The 27,718-nt window shown below is 43.3% G+C and overlaps 1 protein-coding gene across 1 annotated transcript in view; it reads right to left on the reverse strand.

Annotated features, from left to right (window-relative positions):
• Positions 1–27,718, reverse strand: part of LOC137040660 (NLR family CARD domain-containing protein 3-like) — a 91,995-nt gene that overhangs the window by 59,705 nt on the left and 4,572 nt on the right. The window contains exons 4-5 of the mRNA XM_067416449.1: positions 23,862–24,032; positions 20,921–21,094 (exon numbers count right to left, since the gene is read on the reverse strand). Of these exons, the coding sequence (XP_067272550.1) occupies positions 20,921–21,094; positions 23,862–24,032 (345 nt within the window). The remainder of the gene's footprint in view (positions 1–20,920; positions 21,095–23,861; positions 24,033–27,718) is intronic.

The following is a 27,718-nucleotide window of genomic DNA, read 5'->3' on the forward strand; positions in this document are numbered from 1 at the left end:
ACGTAAGTGCGAAGGGCGCGTACTGGACAGAGCAGTGCCAAGGCTGGGTCTGCCTCCTCCAAAGGCAGCGCTTGCAGGTTCACCACCTGGTCTCTGAACGGAGTGGTGGGAACCTTGGGCACATATCCAGGCCGGGGTCTCAGGATCACGTGAGAGTCGGCCGGCCCGAATTCCAGGCACGCTTCGTCAACCGAAAATGACTGCAGGTCCCCTACCCTCTTGATGGAGGCCAGTGCAGTCAGGAGCGCTGTCTTCATAGACAAGAACTTAACATCTACTGACCGCAAAGGCTCAAATGGAGCCCTCTGCAGAGCACTTAGAACTACTGAGAGGTCCCAAGAGGGTACGAGAGGAGCACGAGGAGGATGTAGTCTCCTCGCACCCCTCAGGAACCTGATGACCAGGTCGTGCTTACTTACCGTTTTCCCGTCCAGGAGGTCATGGTAGGCGGCGATAGCGGCCACATAAACCTTCAGGGTGGATGGAGACAGCCTTCGATCCAACCCTTCCTGGAGGAAAGAGAGCACAGACCCGATCGGGCATTTCCAGGGGTCTTCTTGGCGAGAAGAGCACCAATTGACGAAGAGGTTCCACTTCAACGCATAGGCCTGTCTCGTGGACTCGGCCCGAGCGGAAGTGATGGTAGCCACCACCGGAGGTGGTAGGGTACTCAAACCTGCCGCGTCCCGTCCAGGAGCCACACGTGGAGGTTCCAAAGATCGGGACGCGGGTGCCACAGGGTGCCCCGTCTCTGAGAGAGTAGGTCTTGTCTCAGAGGAATTGGCCAGGGAGGGGCTGTCGCAAGGAGCACTAGTTCTGGGAACCAGGTCCGGCCGTGCCAGTACGGGGCGACCAAAATGACCTGCTCCTTGTCCTCCCTGACCTTGCACAGAACACGTGCAAGAAGGCTGTGCGCCAGTGCATCCGTGCCGAGCGTGCCCTCGGTCAGGGAATAGTACAGGCTGCAGTGGGACGAGTCGTGGGAGGCAAACAGATCTACCTGTGCGTCCCCGAACTGATCCCAAATCAGCTGGACCGACTGGGGATGGAGTCTCCACTCCCCAGGGATTGGCTGAACCCGTGAGAGCTCGTCGGCTGCACGGTTCAGGATCCAAGGGATATGGACAGCACGAAGGGACCTCAGGCGCTTCTGACTCCATAAAACGAGATGGCGGGCGAGTTGAGACATGCGGCGGGAGCGTAGACCGCCCTGGTGGTTGATGTACGCTACTACGGCCGTGTTGTCCGATCTGACTAGTACGTGTTGACCCTTCAGCAACGCTCGGAAGCGGTGCAGGGCGAACCGTACTGCTAGCAACTCGAGGCAATTGATATGCAGGCGGCTCTGGCTCTCTGACCAAGAGCCGGCGGCTGCATGTCCATTGCACATGGCACCCCAACCCGTGGTGGACGCATCTGTTGACACAACAACATGCCGGGAAACTCGTTCTAAGGGCACTCCTGCCCGTAGAACGCTGAGGTTCGACCACTGGGTGAGTGTCTGTCTGCAGGCCTGAGTCACTGGGATCCGGAGCGTGCCAGACTGCCATGCCCATCTCGGGACTCGATCGTGAAGCCAGTGCTGAAGCGGTCTCATATGAAGCAATCCGAGCGGCGTCACCGCGGCTGCAGATGCCATATGCCCCAGGAGCCTCTGAAACAGTTTCAGTGGAACCTCACTCTTGCTCTCTATCTGCCTGAGGCAAGTCAGCAGCGACTGCGCGCGCAAGCCGGTAAGCTGCGCGCACATGGCGACCGAGTCTATCTCCAAACCGAGAAAAGAGATCCTCTGCACAGGGCAGAGTTTGCTCTTCTCCCAGTTGACCCGAAGGCCTAAACGAGCTAAGTGGTGGAGAACCAGGTCTCTGTGTTCGCACACCCGGTCCCGAGAGTGGCCCAGTATGAGCCAGTCGTCGAGATAGTTCAGGATGCGAACCCCTTGTTGCCTGAGTGGCGCAAGGGCTGCCTCGACAATCTTCGTGAAGACGCGAGGGGACAGAGCTAGCCCGAATGGTAGTACAGCATACTGATATGCCCGCCCTTCGAACGCAAACCGTAGGAACGGTCTGTGTCGCGGAAGGATGGACACATGGAAGTACGCGTCCTTCAGGTCGATCGCTGCAAACCAATCGCATGGACGAACGCATTCGAAAAGGCGTTTCGCAGTCAACATCCTGAACGGAAGCCTGTAAAGGGATCGGTTCAGGACGCGAAGGTCCAGGATCGGTCGTAACCCACCGGATTTCTTCGGTACAATGAAGTAAGGGCTGTAGAAGCCGGACTTCATCTCGGCTGGAGGGACGAGCTCGACCGCACCCTTCGCCAGTAGGGTCGCGATCTCCGCACGCATGACTGGGGCATTGGACCCCACCATGGTGTACCGGACACCCCGGAAGCGGGGAGGAGCTCGCGCAAACTGAATCGCGTAGCCGAGCCGGATGGTCCGTGCGACCCAGCGGGACAGTCCGGGCAGCTGTAGCCACGCTCCCAGGGAGTGTACCAACGGGGTCATGCGGAGCACCGGCGTACCCTCGGTGGGGCAGCGAGGCAGCGTTACCGGCCCGGACTCGGGTGGCGTAGCGGCCCGGTGTCGGGGCGGCGGTAACAGCTGCGCCCTGACAGAGGAGACCAGGGAAGGACTCGCGTTCCACTGGGGTCTGCTCTGAGAGGGGGCTGGCGACAGAGAGGGACGAGAGCGGCGTGGCCCGGGGGCGGCGCACACTGCCGTCACCGTTCTCTGGGTGCTCAGAGATGGGTTTGTCAGTTCTTTCTTTAACCACATTAGGGTGCTGCCACCCCGGGGGGCGGCAGCGGAACGAAAGATTCTCCCCCTGCCCTCCCCCAAGATTCTCTCCAGACTGGACTATTGTAATGCTCTTCTGGCTGGGCTTCCAGCATGCACTCTCAAACCCTTGCAATTAATCCAGAATGCAGCGGCGAGAGTGGTCTTTAACGAGCCGAAGAGAGCGCATGTTACGCCTCTCTTCATCAAACTGCACTGGCTGCCAATGGCTGCTCGCATCAAATTCAAGGCACTGGTTCTCGCCTACAAAACAACCACTGGCTCTGCACCAATGTACCTAGACTCGCTTGTTCAGAATTACACACCCTCCAGAAGCTTGCGTTCTGTGAGTGAATGGCGCCTCGTGGTTCCATCCCAAAGGGGCATGAAATCTCTCTCACGGATCTTTTCCTGGACCGTTCCCACCTGGTGGAATGACCTGCCGAACTTCCGGCGACCCCCTCCCGTGTGGCCACAGCAGCAGCCTTCACCCTGGCCACGCCACGGAGCGCGCTGCAGGAAGCCGTCCCAGTCCACGCCAGCCCCGCAGCTTTCTAAAAAAAAAAAAAAAAAAAAGAGGCCAGCGGCACTCCAGACGTGGACCGCTCTGGGATGGGCAGTTCTTTCAGGGGACGGTGGCAGGTCCGCCCCTTCCCCCGGTGGAGGGCCGGGGGAGAATCCTTTGTCCAGCTGCTGGCCCACGGGTCAGCAGCACCCTTTGTAAGAAGGAACTGATTAACCCATCCTTGAGCACCCAGAGACCGGTGACGGCAGTGTGCGTCGCCTCCGGGCCACGCCGCTCTCGTCCCTCTCTGTTGCCAGCCCCCTCTCAGAGCAGACCCCAGTGGAACGCGAGTCCTTCCCTGGTCTCCTCTGTCAGGGGGCAGCCGTTACCGCCGCCCCGACACCGGGCCACTACGCCACCCGAGTCCGGGCCAGTAACGTTGCCTCGCTGCCCCACCGAGGGTACGCCGGTGCTCCGCATGACCCCATTGGTACACTCCCTGGGAGCGTGGCTACAGCTGCCAGGACTGTCCCGCTGGGTCGCACGGACCATCCGGCTCGGCTTGGCGATGCGATGCGATGCGATGCGATGCGATGCGATGCGATGCAGTTCACGCGAGCTCCTCCCCGCTTCCGGGGTGTCCGGTACACCAATACCAATGGTGGGGTCCAATGCCCCAGTCATGCGTGCGGAGATCGCGACCCTACTGGCGAGGGGCACGGTCGAGCTCGTCCCTCCAGCCGAGATGAAGTCCAGCTTTTACAGCCCTTACTTCATTGTACCGAAGAAATCCGGTGGGTTACGACCGATCCTGGACCTTCGCGTCCTGAACCGATCCCTGTACAGGCTTCCGTTCAGGATGTTGACTGCGAAACGCCTTTTTGAATACGTTCGTCCATGCGATTGGTTTGCAGCGATCGACCTGAAGGATGCGTACTTCCATGTGTCCATCCTTCCGCAACACAGACCGTTCCTACGGTTTGCATTCGAAGGGCGGGCATATCAGTATGCCGTACTACCATTCGGGCTAGCTCTGTCCCCTCGCGTCTTCACGAAGATTGTCGAGGCAGCCTGGCGCCACTCAGGCAGCAAGGGGTTCGCATACTGAACTCTCTCGGGACCGGGTGTGCGAACACAGAGACCTGGTTCTCCACCACTTAGCTCGTCTGGACCTTCGGGTCAACTGGGAGAAGAGCAAACTCTGCCCAGTGCAGAGGATCTCTTTTCTCGGTATGGAGATCGACTCGGTTGCCATGTGTGCGCAGCTTACCGGCGTGCGCGCACAGTCACTGCTGACTTGCCTCCGTCAGATAGAGAGCAAGAGTGCGGTTCCACTGAAACTGTTTCAGAGGCTCCTGGGGCATATGGCATCTGCAGCGCGGTGACGCCGCTCGGATTGCTTCATATGAGACCGCTTCAGCACTGGCTTCGCGATCGAGTCCCGAGATGGGCATGGCAGTCTGGCACGCTCCGGGTCCCAGTGACTCGGGCCTGCAGACAGACACTCACCCAGTGGTCGAACATCAGCTTTCTACGGGCAGGTGTGCCCTTAGAACGAGTTTCCCGGCATGTTGTTGTGTCAACAGATACGTCCACCACGGGCTGGGGTGCCATGTGCAATGAACATGCAGCCGCCGGCTCTTGGTCAGAGAGCCAGAGCCGCCTGCATATCAATTGCCTCGAGTTGCTGGCAGTACGGTTCGCCCTGCACCGCTTCCTAGCGTTGTTGAAGGGTCAACACGTTCTAGTCAGATCGGACAACACGGCCGCGGTCTACGCTCCAGCCACACGTCCAACTCAAAAGTGACAGTGGGGCAAAAAGTGACATCCGGTGGCGCTGCACTGCGGGCGACTCGGACACACACATACGCACTCGTGCTGCTGTTTTTGTTTTGTTGGTAGTTATATGTCTCCTTCTTGAGTACTGTATGTTCTATATACAATTTGTGTGGCGGAGACGATCAGGCCAAAGAATCAGATGGCGGCGTGTGTCTTGGGAATTTTCCTGTTGGCGATGGGGCTCTTGTTTGAACTTTCCACCTGCAAAACCAATGGCAGTCAGGTGCTAACTTATTCGAGGGAGGCGCTCATGTCCCTGCGCTACTGCCGATTTACGGCGGATCTTTCCCGATCGCTTATAAATAACTTGCCGGAGGTAATTAGAGCTCCACGTCGGCAGCAACTACGGAAGAGAGGCCGGAGAGGAAGTGTACGACAACGGCTACGGAAAAGAGGCAATCGACCCCCACTGCCATCTATGATCCTGAGCAATGTAAGGTCGCTGAGGAATAAGATGGACGAACTCCGAATTCTAACAAGGGAATGCTTCGAGTACCGTGAGTCCTGTATTATGATTTTTACCGAGACTTGGTTACATCCAAAGATCCCTGATGGTCTTATTGAAATTGAGGGGTTCTCACACGTTCGCTCCGACAGGAGTGAGCTATCGGGAAAAACCAAAGGGGGTGGGCTTTGCCTGTACATTAATGACAAGTGGTGCAGACAACACACAGTTCGGGAAAAAGTTTGTAACTCGGATGTAGAACTGTTATGTGTAAGTCTTAGACCATTCTACCTACCACGTGAGTTTGGTAACATCCTTATCTGCTCTGTTTACGTACCCCCTAACGGCAATGCCTCAAGAGCAGCGACACAGGTGGCAGACTTAGTTCATGAACTACTACAGCGCACCCCAAATGCCCCAGTCCTCATCATGGGAGATTTTAATCATTGTAATTTAAATATTGCTTTGCCAGGTTTTGAACAGTATATTAAATGTAATACCAGGAAGAACAGAACTTTGGACAAATGCTATGGTAATTTAAAACATGCATACACAGCCATAGCTAAACCACCTCTGTCAAATTCCGACCATAACACTGTCCATTTGATCCCTATATACAAGACAGCCCTAAAGAGCTGTAAACCCTTGGTTAAATCCCTTAATGTATGGTCGGAAGACAGCATAGAAACATTGAAAGGTTGTTTCTTATCCACTGACTGGGATATTTTCTCTAGGGAGTCAAACCTGGACAATGCCACAGAATCTACCACAGATTATATAAAATTCTGTGTTGACACTATTGTCCCAAAATGTAAAATAAAAATATATCCCAACAACAAACCATATCACAAAGGAGGTGAAGGACTGCATAAATAGGAAAAAACTAGCATTTAAGGCAAAAGATCATTTACAACTTAAAACTGTACAAAGGGAGTTGAATCAGAGGCTCAGAGAAGCGAAGGAACATCATAGGGAGTCGATAGAGGTAAACCTCCAAAAAATGAACTCAAAACAATTATGGGACTCAATGAAAACCGTTACTAACATGAAACCCACAAAGAAATATTTACATGCTGGGGATGAACTGGCTAAAGCAAATTAATTGAACTATTTTTATGGGAGGTTTGACATTCATAATGTCTCAGCTGAATGTGACATGGTGCTTGATAGTGTTGCTATTGATGATGCTGATATGCTTGAGATCAACAATAAATCCATCAATAAGGTCTTTAAGCAAATCAATGTAAATAAGGCAACAGGCCCGGATGGCATTTCTGCTTTTCTATTAAGAACATTTGCAGATGAACTGACGCCTGCATGGTGTCCTATCTTCCAGAGGTCCCTACACTGTCATACTGTACCCACACAATGGAAAAAGGCAATCATAACACCGGTCCCTAAGAAATCCCACCCACTGGAGAATAATGATTTCAGACCCATTGCTTTAACTTCTGTTGTAATGAAGTGTATGGAAAAGCTCATTGTGAGCAAATTACAGATGGATGTAGGCCCACAGTTAGATCCTTTTCAGTTCGCTTACAAACGTCAGAGAGGCACTGATGATGCGATCAACAGTATAGTGCATCTAGTGACTAAACATTTTGAGAACCCTAGAGCCTATGCTAGATTATTGTTTGTGGACTTTACCTCAGCCTTTAATACATTACAGCCCCATGTTCTCTTACAGACACTGCAGCGGTTGAGTGTCAACCCATTCATTATTAGGTGGTACCATTCATTTCTGACCAATCGTAGTCAGCAGGTCAGGATAAATGGGACGTTGTCTGAACCTATGACCATCAGCACTGGCGCCCCTCAAGGATGCGTTAGTTCCCCAGTCCTGTTCACACTGTACACTAATGAATGTACATGCAGGACTGCTAACAACTACATGATTAAATTCTCTGATGACACAGGTATCCTGAGTTTAATATCAGACACATCGGATTTAATAGCATATAAACATGAGATCCAGAATTTTGTCCAGTGGTGTGACAAACACTCTCTTACAATCAATATTAAGAAAACAATGGAGATGGTGTTTGACCCCAAATCCATTGGTGACCATTCACTAATGGTCATCAATGATCAGAATATAGTCCAGGTTGACTCTTACAGATATTTGGGCATATTCATTGACAGTAAACTGACATGGAGTGTTCATATAGAAAGTGTCTGTACTAGGGTCCAACAACGATTACATTTTCTTCGTAGGCTCAGGGTTTTTGGTGTTCATCAGAAAGTGTTGTTTCTTTTTTACCATGCTGTAATTGAGAGCATTCTGAGATATGGCATCGCAGCTTGGTTTGGCAACCTCAGTGTACAGTTGAAAGCCCAGATTACACGGCTAACACTGAGAGCCATGAAAATCATGGGATTTGAGCAGCATCACACACTTCAGGCCGTCTATGATGAAACAGTTATCAGACAGGCCCAAAAAATTATATCTGACCCCACTCATATCCTTCATAATGAGTACCAGCTACTTCCCTCGGGAAGACGCTTTAGAGTCCCTAAGTGCAGACTCAACCGCTTTAAGAACTCCTTTGTACCCCTGTATATTATAGCCTTAAATAAGCATTAAGGTTATCTCTGAGATGTATTTTAGATTTTGGAACTGTAGTTTAAAGGGCAATGTGCAGTTGGTTGTTTGATTGTAGTTTGTATATGTATTGCAGGTATTGTGTGCGCGTGTGTAAAGTGCGTGTATACAAGTGACAGTCATGCATTTATTTATTTATGTATTTATTATTATTTTTTTATACAGCAGACAGTGTTTTTGTATGTGTCCAAGACAAATTTCCTTCGGGATAATAAAGGTCAATCAATCAATCAATCAATCAATCAATCAATCAATCAACTCGCCCGCCATCTCGTTCTATGGAGTCAGAAGCGCCTGAGGTCCCTTCGTGCTGTCCATATCCCGGGGATCCTGAACCGTGCAGCCGACGAGCTCTCACGGTTTCAGCCAATCCCTGGGGAGTGGAGACTCCATCCCCAGTCAGTCCAGCTGATCTGGGATCAGTTAGGGGACGCACAGGTAGATCTGTTGCCTCCCACGATTCGTCCCATTGTAGCCTGTACTATTCCCTGACCGAGGGCACGCTCGGCACGGATGCACTGGCGCACAGCTGGCCGCAGGGCCTACGCAAGTATGCGTTTCCTCCAGTGAGCCTTCTTGCACGTGTTTTGTGCAAGGTCAGGGAGGACAAGGAGCAGGTCATTTTGGTCGCCCCGTACTGGCACGGCCGGACCTGGTTCCCAGAACTAGTTCTCCTTGCGACAGCCCCTCCCTGGCCAAATCCTCTGAGACAGGATCACCTCTCTCAGAGACGGGGCACCCTGTGGCACCCGCATCCCGATCTTTGGAACCTCCACGTGTGGCTCCTGGACGGGACGCGGCAGGTTTGAGTACCCTACCACCTACGGTGGTGGCTACCATCACTTCCGCTCGGGCCGAGTCCACGAGACAGGCCTATGCGTTGAAGTGGAACCTCTTCGTCAGTTGGTGCTCTTCTTGCCAAGAAGACCCCTGGAAATGCCCGATCGGGTCTGTGCTCTCTTCCTCCAAGAAGGGTTGGATCGAAGGCTGTCTCCATCCACCCTGAAGGTTATGTGGCCGCTATCGCCGCTTATCATGACCTCTTGGACGGTAAAACGGTAAGCAAGCACGACCTGGTCATCAGGTTCCTGAGGGGTGCGAGGAGACTACATCCTCCTCGTGCTCCTCTCGTACCCTCTTGGGACCTCTCAGTAGTTCTAAGTGCTCTGCAGAGGGCGCCATTTGAGCCTTTGCGGTCAGTCGATGTTAAGTTCTTGTCTATGAAGACAGTGCTCCTGACCGCATTGGCCTCCATCAAGAGGGTAGGGGACCTGCAGGCATTTTCGGTTGATGAAGCGTGCCTGGAATTCGGGCCGGCTGACTCTCACGTAATCCTGAGACCCCGGCCTGTATATGTGTCCAAGGTTCCCACCACTCCGTTCAGAGACCAGGTGGTGAACCTGCAAGCGCTGCCCTTGGAGGAGGCAGACCCAGCCTTGGCATTGCTCTGTCCAGTACGCGCCCTTCGCGCTTACGTAGACAGGACGCAGTGTTTCAGGACCTCAGACCAGCTCTTTGTCTGTTATGGTGGGAAGCTGAAAGGGAAGGCTCTCTCTAAGCAAAGGCTGTCTCACTGGTAGTGGACACCATTGTTTTGGCTTACCAGTGGGGTCAGGGCCCACTCCACTTGGAGTGTGTGTATAGGTGTCTTCGCTTGCTCGCCATTCCACTCCACGGACTGGATACGTGCGATATTCTTCTCAGGTGAGCTCCCCGAGAGCCCTGAGCTCCTCCAGCACTGACGACACCGATGCCAGTAAGTCTGCCCTTAGCCCAGACACTCGTGTCCGGCCAGGTGCCCCGTGTGCATGGTTCCCCTCCGGTGACCCCCATATGTGTATTCCACCATAAGCCTCCCTGAGCGGGTGTATTCCCTTGGCAACTTGCCACCCCTGGGGTTAAAAATCCACCTGCGGCTGGTACCCCAGTGATCTTCCGTATGCAGCCCCTCGCGTCATACGTGTATTCTTAAGCCCTCCCTACGGGTAGGCATCTTGGCGCATATCTCCTTCTGGAATATGCCTCCCAGTGTACCTTGGTATTCCTGCGTTAAGTAGAGGCCTTTGACCGTCCTAACTTGCATCAGGGCTCTCACGCTTGCGCAGGGCACTGGAAGACAGCCGAGTGGCGTTATTTCATTGGGACCCCCATTCGTCAGTCACTGACGTTACGTCGGAGTGACTGAACGAAAGGGAATGTCTCGGTTACGTATGTAACCCTCGTTCCCTGAGGAGGGAACGGAGACGTAACGTCCCGCTGCCACTTCCGCTGTACCGCTGGAACGGCCGAGAGTTCAGTCTTGGCTCCTCAGCAGGTAACATAATGCGATTCATGCCAGCTACTTCCTTATATACCCAGGTGGGTAGGCGGAGTTACGCATGCAAATCTCGCATGCCCATGTCATTGGCACTGCCATTTGGCGTTTTCTAAGATCTCGAAGATGATTGGCTTCTAGGCGAAACCCCCATTCATCAGTCACTCACGTTACGTCTCCGTTCCCTCCTCAGGGAAAGAGGGTTACATACATAACCGAGACGTTCTTTCTGTTTTCTGTTTGTTTGTCTAAAATAAAAATAAAAGTTTGTGTACTGTGCTCGATTAACTGAGAATTCTTACAGCTCTTGCAGGTTGTTGCCCTCGTTTGTTTCGTTGCTTCTATTGCTCTCTCCTTTTTTTTAAGTCGCTTTGGAGAAAAGCCTCTGCTAAATGATTCAAATGTAAATTTAAATATTTAAACTGATGTCTCAAAATAATATGTGCTTTACTTTACAAACATTTCTTACACATAATATAGCACAATGGTCACTTACACCATTACAGAAAACTCCAGATAGATAATCTATGACAGCCATTGGTTAGTGACATCAATTAATGTGGATTTGTTTGGATCTTTTTGATTTAACCGTGTTGGAGAATTTATCAGTTGCTCCAATCAAAGAATCACAGATATAAGATCCCCCCCACATAAGATCAGCTCTGATTCAGTCCAGTTATGAAGAAGATCAGTAAGTGAAGTGTTAGCTTCACTTGATGCAGATGTTGGACGATAACATCCAATGATGATGCCAGGGCCATTTGAAAAATTAGTTTAATTGTCAATAATTCAAAGAAAGAAAGAACGCTAATATAATACATACAGGTGCATTTTGAATTTGACTTAAAATAAACTGCAACTCCACCACCTTTTTTTGGGCAATCTGATCTAAAGAGATTATACCCCTTTATGTGTATCATGGAGTTTGTAATGATTAAATTGTGTTTTTTTCAAAGACTAACGTAACATCCACATCAGATTCAGAGCAATGATCAAACACAGATGGAGTCCATCAACACCCTCAAAGCTTCACAGTCCTATATCTCGTCTTGGGTCGAAATTTCATTCAATAACATAGCCATTTTGATTTAGATGCTGTTTATTGCTGATGATCGCGTTAATTTTCATATGCATCTGCCTATATAAGATCGCTCGTTTCTGCTTCTTCTTTACTTGTGTTTTGATCAGGAGATTGTGTATTCATTCAGGAGATAGGTAATAGCGCCCCCTGCCGTGTAACAGTGAAAACATGGAAAGCCGGAAAATATTATCAATGGCAGGGAAACATTTTCTCCTTTATATAGTCTATGGTTCTCTCATAAAAGACGAGATAACAAAAGACAGAAAATAATCACTCAGTCCTCTTGACTGAAAAACTTTAATAATTGTTAATCTATATTTATACAGTGAAGACTATGCAGTGATATTTTTATATTTGATTACTGTTGATGTAGCCTTACTGAAAATCTAGTTTAGACCCATGAAAAACCTGAAAAGAACTGTTTTTCATTTGTATGTTTTGTATTTATTTGTGCTGCTGCTCATTATTGCATTATTTGTTCATTTTATTATAGACTGTATATACAATATTTAAAAATAAAATGTATAAAATGTTAGGCTTTTTGGAGTCAACCTTATTTATTTAGGTTACATGGATCAAAAAACAAACAATAGGCCTATTTTATTTTATTTATTACTTTTTTGTGGTGGAACCAGTAAAAAATTCAACCGGGCCAGAAAAAAATCCTTAATATTGAGCCCTGCGAGTACAAACATTTACTCTATCATACAGACGTGAGAAGGCTGTCGAAGGGCAGGGTGGTCAGCCCAGTGAACGAATTGAAAGATGAAATACATGCTTTTCTGACTGAGAAACTGTCACCTCTCATAAGCTCGTTCAGTGATGAGAAATGTTAATCAACCCCATCTTATCTTGCTGACATATTTTCTGTTCTAAAATAACTGAATCTAGAACTACAAGAATGGGAGGACAACTTTTTTAGACATTGCAAACTAATTCAAGCTTTCCACAGATCACTCAAACTCTGGCAGCTGCGTCTCAAAACCTCAAGCTACTATATGTTCCCAACAATGATGAAACACATTGAAGCAAATGTGTCCAAGAAATCAGTCGCTGGCCCGACGCGTCTCATTCAGTCACATCTGGATGCACTGATGGGAAATTTCTCTGACTATTTTCCCCAAGAGAAACTCAATGAATTAAAAGACAAGCAGTGGGTGAAAAATCCCTTTGACTTTGAAACTCCAGATTCAATTGCTGAACTGAATTTAACTCCTCCTGAAGAATCAGAAATGCTGCAAGTGACCTGTGACAACTTTGAAAATGCATCATAAAACAGAAAATTTGTAATGAGTATCCCATGCTAAGGAAAGCAAGCATTTCATTGCTACTAGCCTTTACAACTAGGGCTGGGTTTCGATTCAAATTTCAAGAATCGATTCGATTCCGATTCTCAAGATCTTGAATCGATTATCAGTATTTAATTCAATCCGATCCGATCTTCGACATTTAGATAAGTGTTTTTGAAGAAAGCATTTTTTTCCAGCTGTTACCTGAATTACAGGACTGTAGTTATGCAACATATTGATACTATTATCATAGACATTCAACTGCAAATTAATGGAGTTTTGATGGTCGTAAAGAACAATCCCCCTTCCAGAGTGCTCTAGTCAGCGAACGCGCGCTGTGGAGCTGTGCTGTCGCGCGCCGTCATGACAACGCAGCCATTACAACTTCCTTTGCAGTAAGAGTGCGCTGCAGTGAGAATGGCTGTGTTCTTCAGCACGGTGACGGCGGTATAACGTTAGGCTGCGTGTCCACCAAAGCGTTTTTAGCCAGCTGAAAATGTTAGGCACTCAGCTGAAAACTCCCCGCTGTGAGCGCTTGAGAGCGTTTTGACAGGCAGCATTTTTTCTCCTCAGTTGAGACTTGCTTGTTGTTATGATACGGAAAATCCTACTCGCTCGGTGCGCTCCAGGCGTTCTAACAACGTAGCGCTCTCATTGAAAACAATTGAAAATTCCAGCCAGTATTCTCTGTCCGCGGCGTTTCTGGAGTTCTCAACGCTGCCATGTTCGTTGTGTTACTGTTAATGCCCTTCCACCTCGCGCGCATGCGTGAATTCAATGATACGGCACATTAAATCGATCCTCTGAGTTACGGATCGATCTTTAGAAATTAATATGAAAATCGATTCAGAATTGGTGAATCGATTTTTTCAACACAGCCCTATTTACAACTACAAAGACGAAACAACCAAACCAGCTGGACTCTTCTGGACACGCATGTTGCCCTCTCGTCCTGCGAACCGGCCTTGGTTACCTTCGTTATCTGACCAATGTTTATGATAAAATGAGGTTGCAGTGACATTATTTCTTAATTTATGTCAGGAGTGCAAAGTAATCAATCCGTTATGAACGATATTTTTAAAAGAATATCAACAAGAATCAAAAGCCAGTCACATCATCTGGTTTTATTAGTGGTCACATACATGCACTAAACAGCATCCATTCGGGCTCTAAGTCAACACGTGCGCCTATTTGGACAAATATAGATTTATCAACACATTTGCAAAATATTTTGTCATACAAAATAACATTTCTATTAATTTCTCACTGAATTATGCTGATCTGAAGAGCTGAATGACATTCAGAGCGATCTCTGGCCGTTTCTCAATACCAAGTAGGCAAACTTCTGACTTGTGTCCTTGGTAGTTCAGACTTGTCGAGTTGGACTCGGGAGAACGAACTCCAGAGGACGAGAGGAATCGTCATCAGTCCCTGGTCAAGTACTGTTCCAATTCAAAGTTCACTTCTAGCCTTTTTACCAGGAGCGGGCGGGACCGGGAATTGTAATATTATTAATTTTGAACTTAATTTGGCCACCGAAAGACTTTAATCACCGAAATATACGGCCGAAATGTTGTGGTGACACAAAGAGAAACCGCAACCTGCAGGTGCTTGTCTAATGCAACATGTCTGCGGCGTGGACGTATGTGGTTCATCTCACATCTGATGACACATCTATGGTAAACTTTGTTCAGTGCATGCTAGTGCTTCCATATGTTCGAATATGACCAGTCGTTTTCGCCATCACTCCGCGTGAAGAGCCAGAAGACGTGAATGAGAAGTCGCGTGCGTTGTGAGAAGCGCACACGTCTCACAGCGCACAAATATTGAGTTCTCTTTCAAGTCCTGCGCTTGAACAGACAAACTCACTCAAATAGTATAACAACATGTTCATCTTGAGGAGTATCCTAATAGGAGACATATTTTGTATATGCCTTAAGTGAACTTTTACTGTATACAGTCGAGAAAGACGAGCATATCCCTGCATCAGGTCTTAAAGGGGCAGTAGCCTTTACTGCTGTCGGTTTAATGTCAAACAAAAGATAAAGACCTCACTCACTGCTCTTGATAGAATAGCTTTTGTAAGTTTAATAAGGATTAATCTTTAATTACAGTTAAATATGCAGTTATTTTACATTCGATTACTTTATTCAATTTCTCTACCTTTCTTCAGGCCAGTAGGCCTGTGCATTATTATTTAATGAACATGAGTGAGGTCAAGTTAAACATTTTAGTTTGGATTTTATTTTATACTATGTGTTGTTGCAATGTGCTAAATAAATATTTGCATAATTTATAATTGATTTATTATTTGAAACTTTAATATTAATTTGTGCAATTGCAATGCCTTGGTTTTAGTGCATAACATCTGTCATAGCCCTAAATGCAATGGTACTAATAATTGGCATAATTTATTTCGGTGTTTCGGTTTTCGGCCTTGGTTTCCTCTTTTTCAGCTTTCAGTTTCGGCCAAGAATTTTGATTTCGGTGCATCCCTAGTCTGAAGTAACCAAAAAGAAGGAGTGACAACGCATAAGCCAGCTGCAAGACATTTACTGTGTCTGTGTGTGTGTGTGTGTGTGTGTGTGTGTGTGTGTGTGTGTTTGTCTGTTTTTGCATTGATGATTTATGTGGAATTTAATGTGTGTGCATCGTTATTATATTGAACTGAAACCCATCTTAAACAAAAATGACGATTTGGGTCTTTATTCATCTGGGCATGGGTATGCTGTGATCAGTACTGAATTTTTTTACTGTAACTGACAGATTCTGGCCAAATAAACACAACACGGGAACGGGAGTCATTCTTCTGGGATTGGGACGGGACAGGAACTTCCCCCCGTTTTTCCGTGGGATTGGGATGGGACGGGATTTTTTTGTGGGACGGGAGAGGTTTGAAAATCCACTCCAGTGTCGCCCTCTACTGGGCACCCGCTGAGCGACTGGATCTCACAACTCCGCATAGGCGCTCTCTTTATAAATAAACTAGGGCCGGGACTGTAACGCGTTAATTAAGATTAATTAATTACGGGACTTTAATTAAGATTAATTAATTACGGGACTTTAATTAAGATTAATTAATTACGGGACTTTAATTAAGATTAATTAATTACAGGACTTTAATTAAGATTAATTAATTATGGGACTTTAACGCGTTAATTAAGATTAATTAATTACGGGACTTTAACGAGTTAATTAAGATTAATTATGGGAAAAAATATATATTTTAACCACACTTATTTTTGCACCGCGGAACGTTTTTCAATGAATGAGTTTCAACGGACCGATTATACTGGAACACCAACTAGCGCTCACGAGTCACGACAACAACAAACCATAGTGAACATGAACGAAAAAGCGGATGAGACCGCTTTGCTTGGCCTCGTGGATGGGACATTTTGTTTTAAAAAACAAAAGAATGGAAGCGTCGTCAAGAGCATGGTTGTGTGCAAGCGATACAACAAGGAGTTAGCGTATCACCGCAGCACATCGAGCCTCAAATATCACAAATATGCTTCTGCTACACTTCATGGCAAACATTGCACTGGTCTGCTGGACTGAAATAAATAAACTATATTTTGTTGGTTAAGCTTATGTATTCAGTCATTATTCAATGGTTTACTAAAATCCATGTGAAAAATTACTTCTCATTGTTCTCAGGTCAAATATTTATATGCAATTAAAATGCGATTAATTTCGATTAATTAATTACAAAGCCTCTAATTAATTAGATTTTTTTTTTTGCGTGTCCCGGCCCTAAAATAAACCACAGATTTAATTATTAAACAAGTACATTCTTGCCTGAAAAAGTCTAAAAACTACATTTGTTGACACATTAACAGTAGTATTGTTAAATTACGCAGGGTTTCTCGTCCGCTATTGACGCTTGCTGGTCGGTGTGAGATGCATTCTGGGATACCGGTCTGTCTCCTCTCAATGCACACACGTTTCTACGTATAAGTACAAGTTGGTAAATCCCACACTTTGCGTGAAACTGTTCTTACGCACTCACTACGCACAGAACTGTGCGTACGCACCCTTGATAAATGAGGGTTCCTGGGTAAAGTTCCTGTGGTGGAAACGGGGCTATTCATGACAGACCGGTGAAACGTTTGTAAACGCTTCGGGAGAGAGAGAGAGACCGGATAGCTGGAGCAATGGAGGCAGTTAAGAGCAAGCAAACTCACGTAGGCCGGCCATCTGGCGTTTCACATGGAGTTTATTATTAGCTCCGTTCCCATGCACACATGGGGTAACGTTAATTTGCACAAACGACAGCGTTACTTAATAGAGGAAAATAAACGATAAAGAGCATCAGAAAACATACATGCAGCTAACAGCTCGCACTCCATCTGAAGGACTGCCCCCTCAGCGAGCGAGTCAAAAAAAGAGGTGCCTTCAGCCTTAAAGGAGCAGCACCGAATTGTACTTGTTACACGTTCATTGAGTGAAAACAATAGACTGTGAATTGAGCCGTTGAAAGACTAGTTAGTAGACTGCAAGTATGTGTTTTACAGGCCAATAACAATGATTATTAGCATCTTTTCTTAGCCTTTGCTAAAAACTCACATGACAGTCTTACATTATGCTTCATAAAATGCATGATTTTAGAGATTTCATCCTCAGATTTGAAATGAAGTGTGGCCACACTTGTGGCTTCACATTAGTTGTGGTTATCAGTTGTTATACTCACATAATGTTTTTATACATTTAAAAATGTATTATATATATTTTTTTGTTTTTGTTTAAATGTTTGAGCCTATATATCTTCATATTAAAACAGTCGGAGTAATTCTCAAGTCTTGGATTGTAAACTCTTAAACGTTGGCTTTCTAGAATGACATTTAAACACACACAATGGTGTAACTTTATCGACAGAAGTGTGTGTCAGATATGTACAATAATTCATGTTGAGTTTTTAAAGTACATCGACTTTAATTTATCACATTATTCATGTTTATATTTTGATTGTTTCATCCTTAAAATTAACTATAAAACAATATATTGTTAGACCCGATATTCTTCTTGTCATTAAATAAATACATACCCATAAATTATGCCCATGCACACATGCACACGCATTCATTGTTTGCAAACCTGTTTAACCCTCTGGACCAGAAGAACACGCCCCATCATTTTGCTGTATTTTTCCTCATGACAATGTACACCAGCTTAAAATACTCTGTCATTTTTGGCCTCACAGACATGAATGATATGTCTTTACAAAGTTTAAAGTGTCTAATTTTTTATGTACACTAAAAATAAAAACTAAACGTTGTGCTTTTCGCTGAATAAAGAAAACAAACAGGATGCGCGTTCTCCAGTCTTTCTCCCTGTGAAGTCCTTTCTGAAATGCATGTAAAATATACTCAGAACTCAGAGAAAACTTGCCACACAGACATGACAGATATCTCGTTATAAAGCCTGGAAGGTCTACTTTTAAATGAAATCATTTATATAAAAAACAAATATTCTCTGTTTATGTAATCTGTATGAAAACAGTGAGAGGTCCAGTTTCTCCAGCTCTACTCATTAACTTTAATGAGACCACACCCACACGCACGCAAGCGATTTACATGCAAATCGTCCACGAGGAAGGAACGAGAACCTGTAAACGCCCCCATCATCTCAAAACAAAGAATCATCTTCTTCTCTTTTCTGATTTCAGCTCAGAGGACACGCTGCAAGTTTACCTTGGATTTACCTTTAGAATAAGACGAACACGTTTTTAAAATGAGAATTTTTAATGTAAAGCATTTAATCTCACTTATAGTAGCTTTACTGATGCATAAACTTCACATTGTAGGCTAGCCTACTAGTTGAAGTATTGCCAAACTATGTGTGAAATCAACGGAAACATGTTGAAACATGAAATAGGTAGGCAACCTCGAGGCTAAATAAAGATATGAAATGAGGATATTATGCTCTATAATATTAAACGCAGCATGATATAAAAGTAGGTTTGCTAACTGTCCCGTTTATTGGGCCTAAATGTCCCATACATTACTGACCCATTTATTGACTGTTATACGCTGATGCACCGTTCATGTTGCGTTTTTGCGCACTCATGTTCGTTATTTTAAATGCAGATGCGCTCAAATAGAGATACGAAATAGGGTTCGTTCATCTTGCACTGTCCTTGTTTGCCCTGAATGTGTCTTTTGCACTTTATGTATTATTATTATTTTTATTTTTTTACAGCACTGTTCTGTTGTTTTCATGTCTAAACCCAAGTATTCAATAATGTTCAAAAGTTTTAGATCTGTCTGTTTTATTCCGGTTTTCAGTTTCACTTGATCCTTCAAAAATCATTGTAATTTGCTGATTTGCTGCTCAAGAAACATTTCTTATATAATTATGAATGTTGAAAAAAAATGTACAATTTATTTCAGGATTCTTTGATAAATACAAAGTTCAAAACAACAGCATTTATCTGAAATAGAAATCTATTGAAATTAAATTAAATTCACAAAGATGCCTTATATTCATCAAAAAACACAGTAAAGACATTTATAAAGTTACTAAATATTTTTTATTTCAGATAAATGTTATTATTTTGAACTTTCTGTTAATCAAAGATTTATCCCTCTGGGTTAAATCTATTTATCAAATTATCCTGAAAAAATGACAACATTCATAATAATAAGAAATGTTTGTTGAGCTTATAGATCAAATCCTCATATGATAATGATTAGTGAAGGATCATGTGACACTGAAGACTGGAGTAATGATGATAAATTCAGCTTTATCACAGGAATAAACTACATATAAATGTGTGTTGATGATCAGATCCTCATCTGAGAATGATCAGTGAAGGATCATGTGACACTGAAGACTGGAGTAATGATGATAAATTCAGCTTTATCACAGGAATAAACTACATATAAATGTGTGTTGATGATCAGATCCTCATCTGAGAATGATCAGTGAAGGATCATGAGACGCTGAAGACTGGAGGAATGATGATAAACTCAGCTTTATCACAGGAATAAACTACATATAAATGTGTGTTGATGATCAGATCCTCATCTGAGAATGATCAGTGAAGGATCATGAGGCGCTGAAGACTGGAGGAATGATGATAAACTCAGCTTTATCACAGGAATAAACTACATATAAATGTGTGTTGATGATCAGATCCTCATCTGAGAATGATCAGTGAAGGATCATGAGGCACTGAAGACTGGAGGAATGATGATAAATTCAGCTTTATCACAGGAATTAATTACACTTTACTACATATTCACATAGAAAACATTTATTTTAAATTGTAAAAATATTTCACAATATTACTGTTTTTACTATTTTGGATCAAATAAATGCAGCCTTGATGAGCAGAATATATATATTTAGACCTACAGTACTGTTCAAACAGTTTCAAAGTTATTATATATATATATATATATATATATATATATATATATATATATATATATATATATATATATATATATATATATATATATATATATATTGAACAGTACTGCAGGTCTAAAGTCTTTATGTAATTTACTACTTTTAAATTAAAAGTGATTTTGTGAATAAGCTACAAACAATACATTCAATCATTAAATCTCCTCATGTTATATTGTATGAATGAGTGATCAGAATGGGTTTCACACTGTTTTGAAGAAAAAACTCTAGGCAACAACATCCAGTTCTGAAAAGCCTTGTGAACAAATCTTTAAAGTAAAATGGCCTTATTTCAGGGATTTAACATTTTAGTTTTTTTCAAAAACTGTGCATAAACATTTTTTTTCTCAAAACTACAATCTTTTATGTCCATGTTACTCACATATCAGTATAGCCCTGTTTGTGCTGAATACAGTGTAATCAGACTTTAGCCATTAATATAAGCAACTGAAAAAAACACAAATGTCTGAGTATGTCAAACTTCTTCAGGGCCACTAATTAGCCTAAGGGTTAATATATTGTATATACTGTATGGGTCGCGTCAATAAAAAAGGTCCATTTTTAAAAAGTTGGGTCTACTGTATTAGAAAAAAAAATATTTTTTATAAATAATGTACCTGCACATTGTGTATTATTTAATCCCATCTCACCTCAGTGTCTTCAGTTGACAGTGTGGGTCCTCTAGTAAATCACTGAGCTCCTTCACTCCTGATTCTCCAGGATCATTTCCTGTGAGATCCAGCTCTATCAGGTGTGAAGGGTTTGATCTCAGAGCTGAAGCCAGAGCTTTATAACCTTCTTCTTTGATACCGCAGTAGGAGAGTCTAGAACAGAAATGCAAATGTAACATTCAGCTAATTACGCAGTTATTCTAGAAATTACCTGAGCAATTTAATGTGCAAGTATAATAGTTTTATCTGTCCAACAAACTGTATGAACCCTAGTCTTCATACCAGGTTTGTGACAATCATTTTTTATTTATTTAAATATATTTATCATTAAGCTTATCAATCAGCATGTTAAAAATATTTTTTTTTTAAATCAAATGTTTTAGTGTGTACATATTAGGACTATTTATTCAGAAAATATCTCAGGTTGCGTATGTAACCTATGTTCCCTGACAACAGGGAATGAGACACTGCGTCCTAGAACGCTTCAGGGGAACGCCTCCAGTGTGACAGGTGTCTGAAGCTACTATCGAATCACGTCAATCCTATTGACCAGCGACCGCCCATGACATCATCAATGTGCGACCAGGAAGTACAAAAGGGCGCCTATCAAACATGACACCATCTTTAGTCTGAAGGGACTGTTTGGTAGGCCGCCATGCTGAGGGGAGTGCATGCCCACTGGCAGTGATAACTGTCAGGACAAGCAAATTAAACTTGAAAAGCTTACACCACTCCCCCTCTGGTCACACCGGGCTGTCAGTGACAGCACTCCCTACGGTCATAGCCCAAGCTATAAGCCTCAACAGAAACCTTAATGAATAAGCATGAGGTCCTACCCAGACTGCTCAAAGGCATGTGACCAAATTCTTAAACAGAAGGGGTCCCTTTAAGGGAATGTGGCCAAGGGGCCCGAGGGCACCCCAGCCAGTCACTATTCGGAAAAACCTTTCCCGCATGCCACCAGGGAGGCCTGACCTGGTGTCGCTTCTGCGGGACACCTTGGCCTGGCCAACCCTGTCTGTTTGAAACAGAGCCACTGGAAAGTCGCATTCTGGTGAGGCATCCAGACTGAGGGACTGCGAACTGGCAGTATTCTCCTCAGACCGGATCCCAGAGACAGGTATCCTAGAGAGCAGTACTCAGCATAGCGCTTTCCTAACCCTTGCTAACGAGGGGAGTTCACCTGCTCGATCTTAGGATCTACCGAGCTGTGTGCTCATTGACGACCCTCAGAGAGGGGAGCACCAGAGCCTGCCTGGTGGGGTTACCTGGTGGGTTTTGGTAGTTTGGCCTACAGTCCACGCTTCTGAGATACTGATGTCCTTTAGCACTCTTTTATTTATACATTTGAGACACCGTGAAAACTAAAATGTAAACAAAAACAACAAACACAAGTTTTACATATACCCATAAAAACACAAAATCAAATAAAGAAATACATAAGATTAACTCATTTACCGTGTTTGCCTGTAACTAACAGTAGAATCATCAGGAGCCCATGCATATCTCAATTCATATTTGCCATTCTGTTGACACTAATACTTCCGGGTTAAATAACCCAGGAAGAGTCACATGACCAATCAGTACAACTAAATTAAATCCAATACCACCAGAATTAACTAAATTAATACATGTGCATAAATAAATCACAATTAAATCAAAAATACAAAAGGAAAAAATAAACTTTAAACCCTAAAACCCCACCAATATTACATACATGTATACACCATACACAGCTGACCTACCAGTGTCAGCTACAGCAAATTTTCAAGGAGGCCTAAGAGGGGCCTACCACTTGATAGTAATTCATGCGGACTGCCACAGCATCCAGATTCGCATTTATGGAGGCCTAGAGAAGCCTGCCATCTCAAAGCAAGCCTTCAGGGAGGCCTGATGAGGCCTACAAACTAATAGCTTGTGGTGAGGCATTATGGATACTTCACCTTCAAGGAGGCCCAGAGAGGCCTATGACCTGATAGCAAGTTTTTCAAGGAGGCCTACGAGAGGCCTACGACCTGATAGCAAGTTTTTCAAGGAGGCCTACGACCTGATAGCAATACATGATAGCCAATCAGGCTATCTGTCCAGTTGCCCTGCATAGGAACTGGACTTCAGGGAGGCTCCTGGACGGACCCTCCTACACGGTCAGGGTGGCTGAGAGTAACAATCTCACCAGCCATCCCTGAGAGCACTTGCTTTGATGAGTCTCGTCAGCCGCCAGATAATCTGGGAGGAATACAACCCTCTCATGACGATTGACGAGCTCCATCTGGGATGGCGAACTCCCCTCCCTCAAGAGGAGAGCCAGACAAGAACGGAGCGATCTCGGAAAACAGCTCACAATTTACACAAACAGCAGTGTAAATGTGTAAAACAAAGGACTGTGCATTCTCTTTATCCCAGGCAGTAAATAACTGAATTTGTATTTCCTTAATTTGTTTAAGCAATTCAGACAAAACAGTCCCTGAAGACGAAAAAGATGGTGTCATGTTTGGTAGGCGCCCTTATATAATTCCTGGTCACACATTGATGATGTCATGGGCTGTCGCCGGTCAATAGGATTGACGTGATTCGATAGTATCTTCAGACACCTGTCGTGCTGGAGGCGTTCCCCCGAAGCATTCTAGGACGCAGTGCGAGTTCCCTTTCGAAATGAAACAAAACTGTTCCATCTACAAAGAACTATGAAGCTCAATATCTCAAAACCGTAGAACATACTGTCTAGGGGTTCTTTTCGAAAAAGCTTTGTAAGCCTAAGTTGATCGTAGAGACCATTGGTGATAATTTGTTCTATGATCAACTTAAACTTATAATACTATTGGGTAACACATCCCTGTTCATTATCATTACGTCTTGATTTCACCTTATGTTTTTGCTTATTTTGAGCTAAATGAGCCCTGTCTATTGTCATAGAACTTACCTCAGTTTTTCCAATTTACAACTTATATTCTCCAATCCAGTGCAGAGCAGCTTCACTCCTGAATCTTGGAGATTATTATTGTTCATGTTGAGCTCTTTCAGATTGGTATCTGATCCAAGAACTCGAGCTAGAGCTGAACAGCCTTTGTATGCTAAGTTACAGTCATTTAGCCTACAAGGGAAATAAGTAAAATTCCAGAATAATATGTTTGAATACATTTGCTAAAATACAAATATCAAATATTTTTATCACCTATAGGTTTTAATGGCAATAAATGATACATTTAAAAGTGCTAGCTTGATAGTCTTTTAAAAGGTGTTATGCCAAATCTGACTAAAAACATTGCCATCAAGTGCTCAACACTGTGTTTTTAGAGCATTGAGCATTCTAGCCACTGTAAAAAATAAATATTTGATGCTTCCACTGAGTGCTTCCACAGAAAAACACACAGGAACACATGCATTTAAATGCAGCCACCAATCAGTGGGTATCAAATTGACTTGGTTCATGTTTTTTACTGCAGAAAGCCTGGAATTAGGGGTCTGACGAGATCTCGTGCCACGAGATCTCGCGAGACTAAACTGTGACGAGATTTCTGTCTTGTCTTAAGGCATCTTTACACAGCAAACGCGGCACAGAAACCGATTCTGAAGCGGCATAAAATCCCAAAAATGTGCATTTACACAGACCGTTTAATCCTTCTCTGAAGCAGCATAAATGCATTTACACACAAATTAAAATCGGACAATGCGTTGAACATTATTTAAAACTACAGTTTTAACAAAGTGTTATAAATACATTTCATAAATAATGAAATGTATAAAAATAGACCTAAAATAAAAATACGGAATTTTAAATCATTTTTTTTCTGCCTTCTATAAAGCGCTTTTGATGTTTGGCATAATTCTGTAGGTCTACTGTAATTCTGCAATTCTTCTATTGTAGGCTATGGTATAGTTATTTTATATTTCTGCAATAAAATTGTACCTGATTAACAATGCTATAACGAAAGTATAGCCTACATTATTACGGGTAGAATACCGCAGGATTAAAAGTGGTCCAAAGTTTTTTTCAAAGAAACAGAAAGTCACTTTAGAGCATTCACAACATGTAGGCTAGGCTACAGGGGCGTCACATCCGTGGGGGATACACCCACTCTTTTCTCGGTGACAGGTTTCAACACCTGCTCTTTTTCTGCAGTTTTTCCGCAGTTTTGCACAAACACCATAGCCTACTGCAGTCGCTCCTCCATTTCTCTGGCCGCTCTGTGTCTGCGCTCGATGCTGTTTCGGTGCATAGGACAGACCTGTCCGCGGTCGTTCTCCATGGTTCTGACCAAAGAAGAGCGATCTGGAATCTCCATTATAGCACCAGGCTGCATACCCTATCTCTCTTAGCCCATAGACTGTAAAAGTGGTCAGGAATGTAATATTTCCCCAAAACGACGTTTAGTTCTCAGCTAGTATAACATGAACCCGAATATTTGACAATTCTGTCTAATTGTGAACAGAAAAACGTTACACACCTCAATCCATTACCGACGGTTTTTGTTCGCGTCTTTATTAAATAGGCCTATAGCCTACAGACAGTTAGGCTATTTAATTAAAACATAATGTTATAGGCTAATATTTAAACATAGCCTAACTATGACATTACAGTTTTCTTTAACCCTTTGTCCAACGAAATTAAGCGCCGCCGCATTTTGTTCCTTCATGACAGCGGGAACAAGTTCTTCTGTAATTATTTGCCATATGAAACAGATAGCCTAGGTGTTATACATAATTATAAACTATACATTTTCTACTTTTATGTCACAATAACAACAAAGATTCTGGGAATAATGTTTATGCACTTCAAAATTTACAAACGCTTTTTTTAATTCATTTTTTTTATTATTAGGCTAATAAAAATTGTTTAAAAGCATTTCTAAATTCAGTTAATATTTCCAAAAAATGAATTTTTGAGCCAAAATAATGAAATGGTAAAAACTACCACCATGCAAATTAAATTTAGCCCTTCTCTGGCAGTTAGGCTACAACCCGATGGGTAACAAACGGTGATAAGCTAAATGTTCTAAATAAATATGCACATAGCCTAATAATAATGATAATTAAAAAATACACAACTTTAAATAAACTCAAATATTCTACAATGTTGCTTATAGACAAATTAGCCTACAACCATAATGATTGAGTAGCTATAGCCTATTTCAAGTTTTTAGGCTGCACTATGCCTAAGGGAAAAATCCAAACTTCAGTCTATTTTAATGACATGTAGGACAGCAGATAGAATATATCAGAAAATATCAAATCTAATATATAATATCGTTCTCTCCAAGAGATTATAATACTGGGTTGCACAGTGACCCCGACTGGGTTAAGATTTACCGTTTCTGAGGGGAAATGTTGCAGTGCGTTGATCTCCCAATCTCTTCAAAGAAAGATTACAAACGGCGAACACTACAGTGGTTAGCTTGATGATGTGAATACAGAAAGCATTTACTTTAATTCCTAGATGGTTTGTCTCCTTGCTGCTTCTTGATTCTCGCGCCTAGTGAGCTGGCTGACAGGGGGTTGTCATGACAATTATGTAATTTAAGGCGGCACAAGTTCGCGTTCTTTTACACTGAATCAAAACCGCTTCTATGTCGCCTTTGATACTAGGGGCCGAGGTGGGTCAGACCCGGCATATTTTAAGTCTGCTTTAATGCGGCATCGCGTCTTTACACAGAATTTTGAGCAGAAACAGACCCGCCTTAACTCGGCTGTGTAAAGATGCCATTTTTCTCATGACCTGGTTATGAAGGAGTGTGAGGGTGAAGTTTATATTATGGCTCCACTCTAGTTTTGCTAATTAAATTGCTATTTGCTATTTAATTCAGGTGGATAATCATAACAGTCACTTGAACTCACTTCAATTCCATCAGTTCATCTAGAATGAGTTGTTTGAGTCTTGCGCAGAAGCAATCATTAAAGTTTAAAGTTTAAAGTAAAGAAATTTAAAGTTAAAGGTAACGTATATGATAATTCATATTAAGAAAGTAGAAATTAAATGAAATTCATTACAAGATTTAAAACATTTGAAATGTACCTGCAAACTATTTTTAATTTCTAGTCATGCATTTCATCATTGTGGATTTTTTAAAAATATGTAAAAATCTCGTCTCATTTTCGTGAACCCGATCTCGTGTCTCATCTCATGAGATAAGTGTCTCCCAAAATTCAGTATCTCATCTTTTGGATCACTGTCAAGTCAGCAGTCTTCACCATGATTGTGTAGCCTACAGAACTAGACTGAGACCATTTATTGGCCTTTGCCGTTGTGTTGAGTTAATTAGCTGATTAGAGCGTGGCACCAGGTGTCTTCAATATTGAAACTTTTCACAATATTCTAATTTATTACCATAGATAATAAATAGAGAGATACTGAATTTAGGATTGTCCTTAGTTGTCAGTTATAATCATCAAAATTTAAGGAAATAAACATTTGAAATATATCAGTCTGTGTGTAATGAATCAATATAATATACAAGTTTCACTTTTTTAATGGAATTAGTGAACTAAATAAACTTTTTGAATTATATGACCAGCACCTGTATGTGTTTATTTTAGTACTTCCATCAGTGAAACAACATACTACAGCCTTTAAAACATTTAAATAAATACCACTAAATAATAGTTATATAAATGATATAAGAAAGTAAATATTAGTTTAAAAAAAAAAAAATTTATATATATATATATATATATATATATATATATATATATATATATATATATATATATATATATATATATATATATATATATATATATATATATATATATTTTGTTGTATATTTCCCCACAGAGGTGCAT

This window comes from Pseudorasbora parva, chromosome 14 (genome assembly GCF_024679245.1).
Source record: "Pseudorasbora parva isolate DD20220531a chromosome 14, ASM2467924v1, whole genome shotgun sequence".
NCBI classification, from domain to species: domain Eukaryota; kingdom Metazoa; phylum Chordata; class Actinopteri; order Cypriniformes; family Gobionidae; genus Pseudorasbora; species Pseudorasbora parva.